Source organism: Nycticebus coucang, chromosome 9 (assembly GCF_027406575.1).
Source record: "Nycticebus coucang isolate mNycCou1 chromosome 9, mNycCou1.pri, whole genome shotgun sequence".
Taxonomy (NCBI): Eukaryota; Metazoa; Chordata; class Mammalia; order Primates; family Lorisidae; genus Nycticebus; species Nycticebus coucang.
In genome coordinates, this window is record NC_069788.1 from 39,989,182 (window position 1) to 40,006,311 (window position 17,130).

The 17,130-nt window shown below is 42.1% G+C and overlaps 1 protein-coding gene across 1 annotated transcript in view; it reads left to right on the forward strand.

Moving 5' to 3' along the window:
- KIF6 (kinesin family member 6) overlaps nucleotides 1–17,130 on the forward strand; it is a 344,907-nt gene that overhangs the window by 168,708 nt on the left and 159,069 nt on the right. Inside the window, exons 11-12 of the mRNA XM_053602779.1 lie at nucleotides 13,052–13,157; nucleotides 14,027–14,165. Of these exons, the coding sequence (XP_053458754.1) occupies nucleotides 13,052–13,157; nucleotides 14,027–14,165 (245 nt within the window). The remainder of the gene's footprint in view (nucleotides 1–13,051; nucleotides 13,158–14,026; nucleotides 14,166–17,130) is intronic.

Genomic DNA, 17,130 nt, shown 5'->3' on the forward strand with positions numbered 1-17,130 from the left:
AAGGCAAATAGAATTTAGTATGTTTTATTTATCTTTATATGCCCAACACCTGGTTCATAATAGGCAGTAAATAAATATGAATAAATGCAAAAATGAATGAGATCGTGCATTGATTTTTATTCCCTCTTGTTAAAATTTTCCTTTATGCAGTGGCAAATTTAAAGCCCAAATGTAGCTTTTTCCTATAATGTCTCGATGGTAGAGAAACATCTTCACCATGATCAGTATTTACCAAGTGGTTAATTCATACCACAAGAAGAGGTGAGGCCCAGATAATCAGGAGATCTTAAAAAAACTGACAAATTATCTGCTAACATGATGCTGAATTCATGTCTCTGGGCTCCCCGAGTCTCCTTCTTCCCAGCTTCTAATAATCTCTGGCTATAAAGCAATAACCGAAACTTAGTGGATCAAATATCCCAAAGGTCATTGATGGCTAACGTGCTGCTCTCTCTCTTTCTATAAGAAATCAGATCTCTGAAATCATTCATGAGATGTAATTCACTACAGATGACGTTTCTCCACTTCAGTACACAGATTTTTTGTTCCTGACACTACATTTTGAAGATATTAAAACTAAAACTAAAAGCGCGATCTACAGCTTGTATTAATTATCCTTGGGTAGTTTATGGAGGCATTTGAGTTCTTAAAAGTTATCTAATGTGATTAAAAAGGCCTGTCTCCATCTCAGAGATATTTCTATAGTTTAATGATTATTTTATTCTCCTAAAGTTTAAGCACTTCAGCTTCTAATAGGCCAAATGAATTAATATTTAAAGGGAAGTTTAAAAAATGTATGAGGCATAAATGGCAGTTCCATTTACTGGACGACAGTGGACACGTTGGATTCTTTTGGCCTACACCGTTCTTTCATCAGAAGTCCAAGTACTTGCTTCTAAGTTAGAAAGTCTTGAGTGTGAAAACATGAACATATTGTTTCATTCTTCCAGTTGTTTAACACTTTCTTGGTGTTAATATTCTTTGCTCATTTGGTTTTGTAAGCTCCAGGAAATTCCTTAAAAGAAGGAATGAGACCCGTCATCACATCCAAGAATGTTTGTATTTCTTTCTTGCTTTCTTCAGTATCCTTTTCACAGGAAACGTTTGCATAGACTTAGCGCTGGATATTTTTAAGACTTCCTGAAACAAATGTTTATTCTAATTACAGTTTTATATGAGTTATACCACTTAAAGAAAACCCACAGTGTGAAAATGTGCACTTATGGAAATAATAAATTACGTCAATTCCTAACACCTGGTTCCTGATAGCCTGCGCGAAGGATGACTAAACAAATGCAGGATCGCCACCAACCCCAGTAAGCAGGACCATAAAATAAGTAATTAGATCAAATCAACAAATCAAACCCATCTGGAAGCAACAGAAGGAACAGCTTTGGGTTTTCACTGTCGAGATTATTTCAAGAACTTAACAGCAAGTAAAGTGTTTCTCTCCCATAGCACTGCTCTTAAGGAAAGTAGCTGGAATGGTTATAAATTACATTTTAGAATTTTATCTTTGGAGTTACTCATAATTGTGCTTTGAGAATTATAAGAGTTTTATAATTTTTTAATTATGGACAGAGAAAAAGAAAAGGGATGGAAATCACTTGTGACTTGACCACTCAAAGATAACAACTATTATTATCTGGTTGTAATCCTTCAAAAGTTTTAATCAACACATACAAGTATGCCTTTTAACTAAAAAATTGACTCATACTTTATTTTCTGTGTTTTAACCTGTGTTTTTCATTGGATCGTGACGTCTCTCTCTGTCCATCCATATATACGTAGTACGTCTCCAGTAGGGATTCTGTGGAGTTCACACATAGGCTTTGGGGGATTGGAGGACATCTCCATCAAAAATGTGTACAAAATTATGTGGGTTGAGTGTGTATATGTATTTCTTTCTGGGAAAAAAAAATTGCACTGGGGCTTTTATTTGGTTTACTTTAAATTTTGTTGATAAATGTAGGGAGATTACAGTCCTGCATCTCCCCTGAGGAGAGGAGCATGATGAGACCCCCCAGTGTGCTTCTTTGTCCCCTCTCTAACTTTGTATAGGATCTGGATCATTGTTTTTTGTTATTGTTTTTGCAGTTTTTGGCCAGGGCCGGGCTTGAACCCACCACCCCCGGTATAAGGGGCCAGGGCCCTACTCCTTGAGCCACAAGCATTGCCCTGGATTATTGTTTTAACAATTTAATGATTATTTTCTTTTAAACATTCGATTTAAGATTTCAATATTCTATTAGGTGATTTCATTGCATCTTAAGACCCGGCTTTACCTTGTAAACAATTCTTCGGCTTATACAGAACTCAATGATAATGTGTAATTCAGGAGGATGAACAGGAGGCTTGCTTGAGCTCAGGAGTTGGAGGTTGCGGTGAGCTAAGGCCATGGCACTCTAGCTCAGTGACAGAGTAAGACTCTGTCTCAAAAGAAAAAAAAATTAGAAGTTTTTTGTCTTTTTAAATATATATTTATGCACACGCACACACACACACATATATGTCACGCACTTTTGCATATAAACCAAAGACATTATTTAAAATTTTTGCTAAAGGAACCAACCGAGAAATGTCTATTTCTAAACTTTAATGATGTCTACTACTTTAATTTCATGTGAGACATAACTATAAAGAAAAAAGGAGTTTAGAGATTTGGAGCAAAGAATAGGTATATTTTCCACTACTCCTTCAAATGAATGAAATTGCACAGTGTGTACAGTTTGGAAACTTTAACCGTGGGGAGAGCAGCAACAGAGCCAGCCCCCTCCAGCTGGCCCTTACTCTTCCAGTGTTCTCACGCTACTTCCTCCCCATAGGTGCTCCCTAATTTGGCCCACACCAGGCCTGCTTTCTCTCTGCCCCTGAGCTCCTTTCTGCACCTTCCTGTCCTTGTTCTTCCACCTCACCCTCCCCAGACTCCCCTCTGTGAACTCAGCGCTGCCCCAGGGCTGCCATCAGCGGGCCTCCCACGCTGGCCCCTCGGACTCTGGGATCTGCCTCTTCCCCAGGCCTTTCTCTGGGTATCTCTCTCTTCTCCACTCTTTCCTCAGCTCTTAGTCCACTTTCATCTCTCATCTTTCCCAGCTATTTCAGCCTGTGCCATAATGATAGGAAGCTTTTTGTATCTTATTTCTGCTGGCTCGCATATCTTTTGCATTTTCCTGTCACCGGTTCTCCTGCTCACTAACTATCTTTGCCCCCACCACACCACTGTTCTTTCCTGTAAGTCAAATTCTTCTTTTAGGTTTATATAGACACGTGTATTCGTGTTTGCATTAAATACAATTGACATAGTGTTTGCCCTACAGTAAACAAGAGGTTCAAAAGACACGTTGAATTTAAAGAGGGAATTATTACTGTCTGTAGATTGATTATATTATTTTCATCTCTCTTTTTTAGCCTTAGACATGGTCTTTATTCACTTGGAGGCTGTATAAATATTGCAATTTCCTTTTGCTACAAAAAGTATAAAAATAATCTTTATATAGAAATCCATTCATTACCATAAATCTTTCTAAATCTCTGCAAATGGCTCTAAATGAGGGTAAATGAATAAACGGAAATGAAGGAGAGGCTATGAGACAGTGGGAGGTTGGACCACTCAGGTCCTCGCTAGAGACCTCTGTTCCTTTCTATTAGCACCCTACCACTACAGGTACACAGGGCTAAGGCCAGTAGAGGGACACACATGAGTGGTCCAGGAGGAGCTGTAGGGACAGGGGTGGGGAGCAACAGAGGTGGCTGCAGGAGCCACCGGCCAGCATCCAGCTACCCCACCCTCCACTCTGGCAGGTTGGAGGGAGTGTTGGAGGAGCAGGACAGTGAGGTGGACAGGCTGCCTGGGGGCAGTGGTGCATCCTAGGCTCTGTGCTACTGAGTGGTGGCCGAGGGAAGGCCAGGGCTTAGGGGGTACACAAGGTGAGGAAAGTCCCAGGAGAGAAGAGGCAAACCCTTTGGCTCCATGGTGTAGGGCCCTGTACAGTGAGGGAAGGTTGAGGAAGCCAACTGTCTGTGGGTTTCAATGCTGTGTAAGAGTGCGGGGAGGTCCCCAGGCAGCCCCCAAGGCAGACAGTCTGTGTCCCAGCCACATACCATGCCCCTGTCAGTCAGAGGCTGAGACCCCTTCACTCTGGTCCAGGATGTAGGTGTAGCCGTGGGCTCCAGGGGAGGGAGAAGGACAAAGGAAGGGGCAAGCGCTTCTGAGGATAGCGGCGCCTCCGGCAGCTCTGCACTCACGCATGCTCACGTGGGATCCAAGACAGACAGCTCTTCGGGGAGTTAGGGGGTGCCTGTGAGGTCTGCCTTGGTGGAGTCACAGGAGATAGAAGAGTTGGGTCACAATGAATAGCCATTGCTCCTCCTGCTATTATGGCTGCTGCCACTGCTGCCCAGCAGGGCCAGAGACTGCTGGGCCCAGCTGGAGAGAGCTGAGCTTAGGTGTTGCTGGGGACAGGGGGTGATTGGAGACTGCGTGGGTGTGAGGCTTCCTGGGGCTGGACCAGAGCAGGCTCGGGCACAGTCAGAGGGGAAGAGGCAACAGGGGTCTCCGGAGGGTAGCAGCATAGGCATAGCCACCAGCCGTGAGCGCCGTGCCTCCTTCTTCACCAACAGTACCTAGATGGGGTTGCCGACACTCTGCCAGTGGATCTGTTACTTCTTCTGCCCACTGGGATGGGCACCTGCAGGATGGCCAGGAGGGTATCTCCAGCACAGCACCTGCAGATGTCTCGCGATCTGGCCCACGCTGTTCTGGCATAGAAAGGCCAGTTGATAACGAATGTAAATAAGCCCCTGCTCCGCTGCACCCACAGCTGTGCTGGTCCAGTTCTTGCTCTGGCTGCCGCGGTTCCTCCACCTCTGCCCTGAGCCCCAGCAGCTCGTCTGCAGCCTCCCGGTACTGCAAACAGGCTTCGTGCCCTACCACTGGACACCGTTCTGAGATTTTTTTTTCTCCGTCAGGTGATACCTCCCAGCACATTGGTAATGTCATAAACCCACTGTTTCTGGCACACAGCCAGGGCAACAGCTGCCAGCTTGAGGTCAGGCGCGCCTTCCTTGGCCTACTGCAGAAGTGGCAGCAGCTGGGTGGTGAGAAGTCCTCAGCCCATGTTGGTGTTCCCGGAGACAGTGGTGCCTGTGGCCTGGCCGCTGCCTCCCCTCAGCCAGGGCAGCTATTTTCATCTCTTATTTACATTTGTTCTAAACTGGTGAGCCTTCCTATGCCTGCTGACATTAAAATGTTTTTTTTTTTTTTGACATTAAAATGTTTGATCATAAAATATATATGCCTTTAAGTAAATTGGATATATGAACACCTAGATTGACAAAAAGCAAAATTAATTTTTATAACTTTCCAAAATCCTCCATCACTGCATTTTAAAGGAACTTGTAAAATATGTCTTTAGCGTCTTTAAATTGTTGTGGTTTATTTAAAATTTTTTTCAAAACAGTTTTGAAAAATCTACATGGCCATGGATGCGTATTTCTATATAAAGACCATATCTTCACCATTAAAGAGGCAACCAGTCTAGATTTTAATTTCAATGTTTTATATTTGCTATTTCCGATCACTGAAAAGTATCAAGAAGTTGTGCATTTTTGCATTTGAGTAATCTTGTAACTGCTTTTGTGGAGGTGAAGGAAATATCCATTACTAAGATAAACCTTGAAGGGAAGCTCTGCATAGGAATTTCCCCTGCACCACCAAAACCAGGAACTTCCTGGCCCCTTACTGTTATAAAAAGAGCTCATTCCAATAGAGTAGATGCCGTCAAACACAACCTCTTGCACATGAGGGCCCATACCCTTCACTTACCAATTCAGATTTGGAGAATGTGTAATGTATATAATACTTGTCAGAGATCAGGGAACTCTTAAAAGGAAAAACTCTAGAAGTAACTACATTTAAGCCAATTGGGAATGGTCCTTTCAGCAGAATCTAACAAAACACAAACATGAAACTAATGACCCCAAAAATATTTGTGTCGTTTTTTTTGGTCACAGTCCTGTTGGCACAGTTTCAGCCAACTGTCTCAGGGCAGTTTTTCATGTCATGTGGATTATAGTTAATCTTAATTATGAATTTTTTGTTCTTATCTGAGCTTTCCTTTTGCGAGTTACATGCTATCTGAACACTGGATGTTTTAAAGGGTCACATACCATAGAAGAAGCCCATCATGTTTGCGAAGTCAAAATAAGGCCTTCCTTTGCCTCCCACCACTGGGTTTCAAAGCCACCCACGGTTGCAGCCTGTTAAACACCCTTTTCTTTGAGATGGCAGACACAAAGTTTATTTGGTGATCTCATTAACCGTGTTGTTTGTGTCCTTTTTCTTTGCTCATTATAAGAAAAGTCTGCAGGAAAGTTCTGAACTGAGAATGTAAATGTAGTATACCATGGATTATGGCAAGTAGAAAACACTCTGCTGAGTTGAATGAGAGTCTTTGGGGTTATGTCTGAAAAGAGCAGGATTCCTGATTCAAAAGACTTGTTTTCAAATTTCAGCATTTCAGTTCCCTACCTTCATGACAAGGGGCAAGCTGATTAACTTCTCTGGGTTTTCCTGTCCTCATCCATGAAAGAAGGATAATAGTAATAATTCACAGGCTGCCGTGCAGATGAATAACAAAATACCTGTGACAGGGCCTGATGTTTTTGAATGGATGTTCAATGAAAGCAATAAAAAAATAATAATAATAATTAAGAGAAGGCAGTAATAAAATCAACTATGAAAATCCCTTTTTTTCTTTTCCCACTTGGTTAATAAAACATGTGCAAAGTCGCCAGCACAGTGCCCAGGACATAGTTGACCATCAAGAGATGTTAGTTCCTCTTTCGTTTAACATTTCAAATTACTTATTTGTTTGGTTTTCAGAGTTGATGTCTACATTCAATGACTAGTCACCTTGTTATAATATGTCTTAAATGTCAGTGTGCCTGCGGATCACCAGGGGGTGTTGTTAAATGCAGACTCTGCTTTGGTGGGTCTGGTGCATGCAGATCACCAGGGGGTATTGTTAAATGCAGACTCTGCTTTGGTGGGTCTGGTGCATGCGGATCACCAGGGGGTATTGTTAAATGCAGACTCTGCTTTGGTGGGTCTGGGATGGAGCCTGAGATTCTGTTTCCAAAAGGCTCCCTATGAGAGATGCCTATGACATGGGCCCAGTGTTGGCCTTCAGAGGCCAGGCAATGTCCTCTCTTTGTTGCATTATCTTATTTCATAGGGCTTATAGTTTAGAAAGAGTACTATTTTATACATTTTATAGATTAAAAAGTTGCGACCCATAGAGGTTGGTAAATTAGTAAGATCCTTCAAGCCAGTTGTTCAGCCACACTTCTTATCCCTCTACAATCAAGATTTTTAATTGTGTGACTGTTCTCTCATTCTTCTTATGTAGATGTCGTTTTCCTTGAAGATAATTGCTACCAAGTTTCTTTTCACATCTTTATCCCTGCAGTCCAGGTCTTTCACTGATCTTCACTCATGTCGGATGTAACTATGGTTTGTGAGCATCCTTGTGCCTGGCCCTGTCAGGGACAACCCACCTTTCATGGAGCCATCTTTACTGGGAAAATGATTGGCAGTGGTCAAACAGATCTGGATACTTTTTGGTGTAATTAATACCAGCAAGGTTAATTAATCAGAATTCCTTCCTAGCTCTTTGGATTGAGCCATCTACTCCTCTATGAAAACCAGCTGAGGAGACAGATGAGCTAAGAGAATACCAAGCACGTCCATGGTTCCTCTGTCTAGAGAGCAGCCCTAACCCACCAACTAAGGTGGTTTTTATCAAGCTCACTCTTTCTAGATGGTTATCAGAAGATGAGGTCCCATTGCGTTGCACCTCCCTAAATTTGTCTTTAGTAAATTTCCCGGAATAATAAGGTGCTACAGCATACTTCTTTTTGACTGTTACAGAGCCAGTCCTGGGAGCACACCTCCCACTGCTAGGAGTCCCAATCCCCTCCCACTGCTGGGAGCACATCTTCCTCTCCTAGGAGCACACCTCCGAGTCCTGGGAGCATCTCCCTCTGCTGAGAGCACAACTCCCAGGCCTGGGAGCATCTCCCTCTGCTGAGAGCACAACTCCCAGTCCTGGGAGCATCTCCCTCTGCTGAGAGCACACCTCCGAGTCCTGGGAGCATTTTCCTCTGCTGAGAGCACACCTCCGAGTCCTGGGAGCATCTCCCTCTGCTGAGAGCACACCTCCCAGTCCTGGGAGCATCTCCCTCTGCTAAGAGCACACCTCCCTCTCCAGGGAGCACACCTTCCAGTCCTGGGAGCACACCTCCACTCCTGAGAGTGCACCTCCCTCTCCTGGGAACACACTTTCCACTCCTGGGCATACACCCATAGTTGCCCCCAGTTGTTTGAAACCAGCCAGGGTCTTTATGCTCCAGGTTGGACTTGCTCTTCTTACTAAGGCCCCATTTCTCTCTTCTGCCAATTTTCCTACACTAGTACCATAGAGATATGGTTTCTAGCTCATTTATAGAAGTTAAAACTGACAGAAACATGTTCATAAAATTTTTTATAAAGATTATTTGAGAATAATGACAATATCTTAATCACACTCAATGTATAAATCAGGAACTTAATTTAATAAACAGTTAAAGGTAATATAAACTTAAAAATGTCACAGAAGAGTAAGTTTGGTTTGGATTATAGTCTCTCTTTTCACAGGGAAATGATAAAAGTTCTTGAGCCAAAGGCAACTAGATGGCCAAAAGTCTCAGGATTGCTGATCTTCTCCTTTCCCTTCCCATCCCTCCCTCCCTCCCTTCCTTCCTTCCTTTCTTCTTTCTTGTCTCTTATTTTCTGTCTTCTTATATATTTTGTAAAGTATTTGCAGAATCCCTGCAAAAGGATTCTTTAACAGTTCATATGTATCATGAGTATTTTTAATGTCAGTAAGTATACCGCCTCACCATCATTTGAAATGGATGCTTAATTGTGTATATAACTATGCTCATGATTTATTTACCTAATCTCCTAATGTGAATCATTCTGATTCTTTTCCAACTTTTTGGGTGTCACAAGTCATGTGGTTGGGGCCTTTGCTAAGAGCTAAGCAGTGCTGTTCAGTTATCTCCTGCTTGTTCAGCCACGCATTTGTCTCCTCAAATAATTCTCGGAGATGTGGGTTTTCCTTTTAGAAGTACAGTGCCCAGCACAGTATTCAAATAAATTGAGTAACTTTGCTATAGTATGATGAGCATAGTGCTTCACAGCCTGGATGGTGAAGTTGGCCTCCCTGCACTTGTATCCCAGCTCACTCATTTGCTTGCTGAGTGACCTTCAGCAAGACATTCAGTCTCTCTTCATTGCCTTTGGCTGTGATATACACATAACAATAGTGCCTGTCTCACAGGTTTGTTGTAAGAATTAAGGAAATGATGTATGCAGATACCATAGAAATGTATGTAGCATTTAATACATGCTTAATTAATGTTGACTATGGTTAATGATAAGCAACTGGCTTTGTCTTTTTATTCATGCTATGAAAGCCAAGTTTCCTTCTTTGCCAAGAAACATAAGGAGCAGAAAGATGGGAATATAGTGGTCTCAAGAGGGTAAAGCATATATTAGGAAATATGGTCAATTCTAATTATGTGGCTAATTATCAAAATGTGTAATATGATGGAGTTCCTGACCGAGGCTTCAGGCTGTCAGAGATAGCTCATTAGCAGTCACAAAGCATCCAACATTCACCCACCGTCAGCAGCTCATGTGTTCAGACACTGAGATGGTCTATGTTTCTTGTCCATGTGGGCTACAGTGGAATGGTATACTTTTATTTCACTTTCCCCTAGAATTTTTTTTCTTCTTCTTATGAAAGTAAAGAAAAAGTCAAGTTTTTTGTTGACTTGGACTTTTCCTAAAGAATAGACAATTGTTGTACTCTCTTGACCTCCTTAGAGAGCCTTCTCTGTAAATAGTTCTCCACTGTCCCACAGAGTTTTGGCAGCTGGGAGACCCCTCAGTGGGAGCAGGGACTAGGTATGAACTTGGGAACTATTTTGGGAGATAGGAAAATGTGGGGAGTTTGGGGACATTCCTTTACTCCTTATTATGAGAGGAGTACATCAAAACATCTATATTTGGGCAGTGTCTGTGGCTCAAAGGAGTAGGGTGCCGGCCCCATATGCCAGAGGTGGCGAGTTCAAACCCAGCCCCAGCCAGAAACTGCAAAAAAAAGTCTATATTTTCTCTGCATTTTAATTATGAATATTAGACCTAGTTCTTCCTTGGTAAGAAGATAAACCCAACAATAAATGAAATGTGTGAAGGAAAGAACAGGCATTTTTCCAATCTGTGTCCTCGAGCACTGAGAGTAGACTTACATCTCAGGAGGCCTGTTGTCCATTCTTAGTTGTGTACCAGAGCAGTCAAGTCCCAGAAAGAACAAAGCAATCCTATTCTTGTACTTAGGTAGAAGTTCTCACCCATTTCTTTGGATCATATCCCTGGTTCTTCTTCTTGTCCCACTGTGTGGGACAAGAGCCCTGATGGACTAGCCCAAGCCCAGTAAGGTGGAAGCATCAGCAAGTGGTCACTCCGATAATCAGCAGGCTTGTATCTTACAAAGCTATCCCGTGACATAGACTACTTCAGCCTTCCTTCAGAAACTGTTTCCTAGAATATATACTTTATGATGAAATTATACAGAAGCTATTTCTAAAGAAAAACCAAGAGGAAGAATTGATTAATAATTACTTCTCTCTTAACATTATCTGTTAGAAATTTTATGGACACCGGAAACCACAAAGAGCTTTCACTCCAGAGAACACGTATATCCTAGAACTCGTGATTTTCAGAATTTCTGCTAAATATTCAGGGAAAATACAAATGAATAAATATTACTATTTTTTTTGAAGCCTCATTAACTCAGGATTGTAGATCCAGGCCTCCTCATGAGCTACAGAGGTAATTAACAACTCCAAATATGTCACCTCAACGTCTGTCATGAGAGGAACACTCTATGCATAGAAATTAAATAGCTGGGCTGTGTAGATACTGATGTGGAAAATTATGATAAATCCTTGAGAAAAGTAATGATTCGGAATACTATTCAGAGTATAATCTCATTTTTGTAAAAACGAAATGCAATATATAATTGAGCATGTAGATAAAGGTATGTGCTTCATTAAGAACGAGAAGAACATATTTTGACTGTTATCACTGGGTTTATTCTTGGTAGCAAGAAAATGGGAATGGTGTCAGGAGAGTGGGGCAAGTTTTACTTTTTAATTTATTCACATCTCTATTTGGAATTTTGTTCATAAACATGTATTTCTATAATATTTTATACACATTTTTAAAAATCTTTATACCAAAAGTAGGTCTTTCTGTGTATCTGGTGGTTTGAAGCTCTATTCCACAAGGAACCATAATGTCAACCAGCCTATAGTACAAATGACAAGTATGTGTCCACCTGAAGAAACTTCTTAAAATTACACTGCCAATAGTCTCACATTTGTAAACATCAGCTGTCACATACCACAGATTCCTAGAAGAGAGGAGTGAAATCCAAGGCACCTCTATGACAGACTCATCTTGTCGGAGGGTTGATAGTAACAGAGGAGGGCAAATGTATATAGTTTTAAAAGATACTGAAGGTATGCAGATATCTTCCTAATAATGCTGTAACGATGTGCTCTTGCTGAATCAGATTCCCTAGCGTCTGAGCTACTGATAGGCATCCTTACACAAGAGTTCAATCTCAACATAGAGGAGAATAATTTCCATGGCAACTAATCAATTAACTAATGAATATATTGGTATTGAGAACCTAATATGAGTGGGGGAGAGGTGGACACAAAGACAAATGAGAGCCAAGAATTGTCCCCTGATACTTACAAGGTAAGTAAGTACCCAGGAGCTAAGGTGTGTACATGGACTCCAGAATGCAACATGGGCACGCCATGCTGTGAACTGAACCAGGACTTCAGAATAGAGTGGTTAGATGGTCCCTCCAATGGGAAGTGTTCTGCTTTCTATTTTGTTTTGTTTTAGAATAGGAAAAACATGAAAATCCTTGCAAGCAGGGAGGAAAAAGTCAGTATAGGAGGTGATGAAGAGGGGAGAAAAGATGTAATTAATCAGGGAAGCCCTAGAATAGCGGTTCTCAACCTGTGGGTCACGACCCCTTTGGGGGTCGAATGACCCTTCCACAGGGGTCGCCTAAATACATCCTACATATCAGATGTTTACATTACAATTCATAACAGTAGCAAAATTACAGTTAGGAAGTAGCAATGAAAATCATTTTATGGTTGGGGGTCACCACAACATGAGGAACTGTATTAAAGGGTCGCGGCATTAGGAAGGTTGAGAACCTTCCCTAGAAGAAGCAGAGAGACGGAGCACAGGCCCAGTAGAGAGGTTGGCCTTGAGTGGGAGGAAGGAAGTTATCCCAAATATATAGAAGTAGGAAAAGGGCCTGAGTGAGGCCGAGACACTCTGAGGTAAAGGAGAAGGAAACCAAGGGCGTCTTCCAGGCTTGCCCAACCTGGGGAGAGGTGACTGTATTGGCAGAGTGAAAGAGTAGTGGTCGGGGGGCTGCTTGTAGAAAGATTTGGAACAGCCACTGTGAAGAATAAAAGCCAATCTGAAATAATTAAAAAGATAGCGGAGCACCATTAAGGTGCAACTGAGGCTGAATAACATGAATTTTTAATAAAACTAATTTTAAAACATTATTTTTCATTACTTTCTCTAGCCATATGGTGGCCAGATATGGGAGTATAAGAATTCAGCTTGGCTGGACTGGATGGATTGCAGAAATCAAATGGTTCTTACATTGAACACTGCATGTGAAAATTCATTGGAAATTAGTCAAATAATTGCATCATTACAAATTTTGCTTCATCAATCTGTGTCTTTCCCCTTAATTTTTGTAGTCAAAGTAGATAATTATATTTCTGTAAAGAGATAGGAAAAATATCCTGTACTTTTAAATGTTAACAACCAGGTGATCCCATTAGAATTTCTGATGTTTCTAGCGTACAGTGGTTCTCATATGCTATGTATTTTTAGGCTGGAAAAGTTAATAACATCCTTTTTAGAAGACCAGGATCCAGAAAGTAGACTCGAGGTTGGCGCTGATATGCGTAAAATTCATCACTGTTTTCATCATTTAAAGGTAAATTTAAATGTTTTCTGCAGTAGAAGTCATTTTCTGCCACGTCCAAGCTGCTTTTCTAGTTGACCAAGGCCTGAAAAGTTAGAAAACCAGCATCACATGTTCAGAAAATTGTGTGGCCTTTGAACAAGGGTGTGATTCTCACTGAGTTTCTTTAGAGGTTGTATCTTACATGCCAGTAAATAGGATCAGAGCACAGATTTCTAATTCTTCTGCCAGAAATCCTTACCTTCTGTCTACACAATATAGTTCCATATTCAAAGAACCATTTATTTTCAAGCTACATTAAGAGACTTGTGCCCAGCATTTTTTCCAGTAGTTTTGATTCATTCATATAACCCCTCAGTTTTTCTCTGCCTTAGATTTTACCTTTCCTGATGAGAGAGTGAGAACATCATTAGCTTTTCCTTTTACCTCACTTACATATTTTCATACTTCATTAAGATAACAAACATTCATTGTGCGTTCCGAGGGCCAGGCGTAGATAAGGCAACATTAAATAAGGAAGTCATGGAGAAGACAGATACGTAAAGAATAACTCCAGTACATGATAAGTACATCGTAAAAATGCGAGTTCAGAGAAGAGGAAAGGAGACCAAGAGGAGAGAGTGTCTGGGTAGGAATTTCCCAGTTTAAGGAAGGAGAGATAAGGGAGAGAGGACCGAGGAAGGAGGAGGGGGAGGAAGGCAAGTGGGGTGGGAAGAAGACACGCCAGGCAAAGAGAGAGGGGAACAAGGGCACTGCACTCTGAAGACAAAGAGGCAGGAAAGGGGTGCCCAGTGTGAGCAGGGAGTTGTTAAAGGAAGCAGAATCAAACAAAGAAATTTGGAACAGAGGCATAGACACTAAGCTCTGATTTCATCTTACAGAGACTATTGCATGACAAGAAGATCCTTGGAAACTGTACAGTCTCCTCTGAAAGCAAAGACCCAAACTGCCAGGAACCATTAAAAGAGGAAGAATATAAAAAGCTCCGTGATATTCTAAAGCAGAGAGACAATGAAATCAGTATCCTTTGTGAAGGGATGAGAAGCTTTCCCTCTACTGGGCTGAAAGGGGGGGTGAAAACAGATGGATGTGTTTCCCCAGCCACCCTGCTCCCAACTCACAGTGCTGCTTTCCATTGAGAAAGAAAACGTCCCTGCAGCAAGCAAAATGTAGCAACTAGAGAGAAACAGCGTTGGTATAAAAGAAAACAATCCCACTTGTTTTGATTCTGATGTAGTTACTCTTGCAGAGAACATTTCAGTTTATTGAAAGCCGGGGCTTTTTATACCATCTCTCAACATTAAAATTTTTTCAAATATATTTTTTTGTCTACTCTGCGGTGCTCTTTCTGTTTTAGTCCTGAGCCAGTAAGTTGGCTGTTTATCTTTAGCTAGCTGACCGGACACCAGGCTGACCACAGCCTCACCATGGCCCAGAATTTGTGGCTGGTGTGTGGGTGAAACTCAAATGATAGCTGAAAAATGACAAATGGTCTTTAGCTTATGAAGAGCAGAGATTGATTCAAATGTAACTTTTTATTTAAAAGCCAGCTGTACTTCTTTGGGTTCCACTTCCAAATGCTCCCAAATTTGAAGGACCGTGTAGATGAGTTTTGAAGATAGAATTATTCCTGGCTCCAGGAGGCAGGGAGTTCTGGGTGCTGACAGTGGTAGCAGCCCCTGGGAGCACGTGCAGCCTCCAGCTGCAGGCTGAGTGGTCACTTCTAAAGAGCCCCTGCTGGGCTGGTCAGACTCCAGGACTCCCATATTGCTTTAGTATTATTTCTCATTTTATCTTTCAAGCTTCTTGTAAAAGAGTTGACATTTTCCTTATACTTGCAGAATCTGAACTTGCACAAGAAATCATTTTGGTCAGTTCTTTATAAGCAGATACCTTTGTCCGTTTTTTAAATGAAGACATGTTAGCTTTAACTATTGTCTGAAATGCATAGAAAGTGTCTACATAAAGGGAATCCAGTAATGAAGAGGTAGAAACGCATCAAATAAGAGATAGGCATGCTGCTTAATTAACGTCGGTCCCTAATTTTAGTCGATTACTCGCAGAGCCTGGGGGTCAGATTCCAATGAGCTCTAGCTGCCCTATTATCTGGCCGGTAACAGTAAGTTCAACTGTGAATTACACTCACATGCGAGCCCTTGAGTGTGAGTGCTGCCCACAAAGGGCGTTGCTGTCCTTGCATTCCTCTTCCTTCCTCTTACTCTATCCTTCTCCAGGGATGGTCTGAGCCTGGACCCCAGTCCTGGCCGCAGCCCCAGTCCGAGCTCTACTTCTTTTCCTGGCCTTGATCTCAGTCTAGGATTTTCTCCCCTACATAACTCCTACCAACTTCTTAATCCCTTCCTGGGCTTTCAAATGTCTGTGCATTCCTATGGAGGGACGAAATGAGATATGACAGAGAGACTGTCTAGGCTTGTCCGTATATGTTATTTTTAAATAGTGAGAGAGAGACGGGCATCATCTGCCTTCCTCACAGCCGGGAATCCAGACACGGCTGCTCGTGTGGGGCCACCTGGATTCTCTACTGACTGAATAATGCAAACAGGGCCCTCAAGCTGAAGCCAGATTCAGATGGGTGGTGTGTAAGGATCATAGTGGAAAGAATACGGAGCTTAAATTCATACCTGCATTGAAATCCTAGCTCTTTTATTTATTAGCCGTGTAACTACTCAATGAAGCCTTCCCAACTCACCACAGTGAGTACTCTGAGCACTGCTGAGCGTTCTGCAAGGGAAGCTATGCCACGTAGACAATGAGTGAACCCAGAATAAGGAGATTCAATCACACGTAGACAATGAGTGAACCCAGAATAAGGAGATTCAATCATCTCCAAGCCTATGCTTTTCAAACACTAATGACCAAAAACACTCCTGAAATTTTGTAGTTACACGGAGTTGGTTTGGAGCAGCAGTTCTCAACCTGTGGGTCGTGACCCCCCACCCTTTCACAGGGGTCACCTAAGACCATCGGAAAACACATTACAATTCATAACAGTAGCAAAATTACAGTTACGAAGTAGCAATGAAAATAATTTTATGGTTGGGGTCACCACAACATGAAGAACTGTATTAAAGGGTGGTGGCATTAGGAAGGGTGAGAACCACTGGTTTGGAGGATATTTTCATATATTTCTTTGTAGAACTCAGAAAGCTAAGAGCATGACAGGAGGAATGGGAAAGATATAGCTTCCAGGAAAACAAACAAAAAAAGATTATACTTGAGCTTAACACAAGACAGAAATGCAACCAAAATGACTGTGAACAACATTGAACCTTCTCAGAAAAGGAGTGAAAATGTGTCAATTGAGTGACATCATCAGTTTAATAAAGTTCAGATAGCCCTTCACGAAACAGGGTCCTCCAACACCCAGCACAGCAATGGGCACAAAGCCATCCCTTGGGAAATGGAGAGCGAAGGATGGGAGAGGAAAGGTGGGGAGAAGGGTGGCAGCAAAGAAGATGGATGTGTACCGTCATCTTTGTGAAATACAAACCAGAACAAGTCATTTGACAGAAGTCTTCGGGGGCCTTCCCGAGATAACAGAATAAAATCTGAACTTGCTCTGGTTTTTGAGGCCCTCCGTGTCCGCCCTTCTCACCCTCTGGCCTCATTTCTTCCACCTCATCCCGTGTGTGTGCTGTGCTCAGTCACTCTGACCTTCCTGCTGACTTTCCAACACGAGGTTCCTTGGCCTTAGCACTGTTGACATGAAGGGCTGGATGGGTCCTTGATGTGGGAGCTTTACTGTCTTATGCATTGTAGGATGTGAGGGTCACAGGATCACGGCCATTAGGAACCACTGTCGAGCCCATTTCTCTTTAGGGATTTAACTATTTCCTCTGCTTAGATGCTCTTTCTCTGGCTGGTTCTTCTTGTCATTCAGACTTCAGTTGAAAGGTCAGTCTTGGAAAGGCCTATTTTAATTTCCAATATAGACTAACCACAGAGTCACTCCTGATCTTCTTAA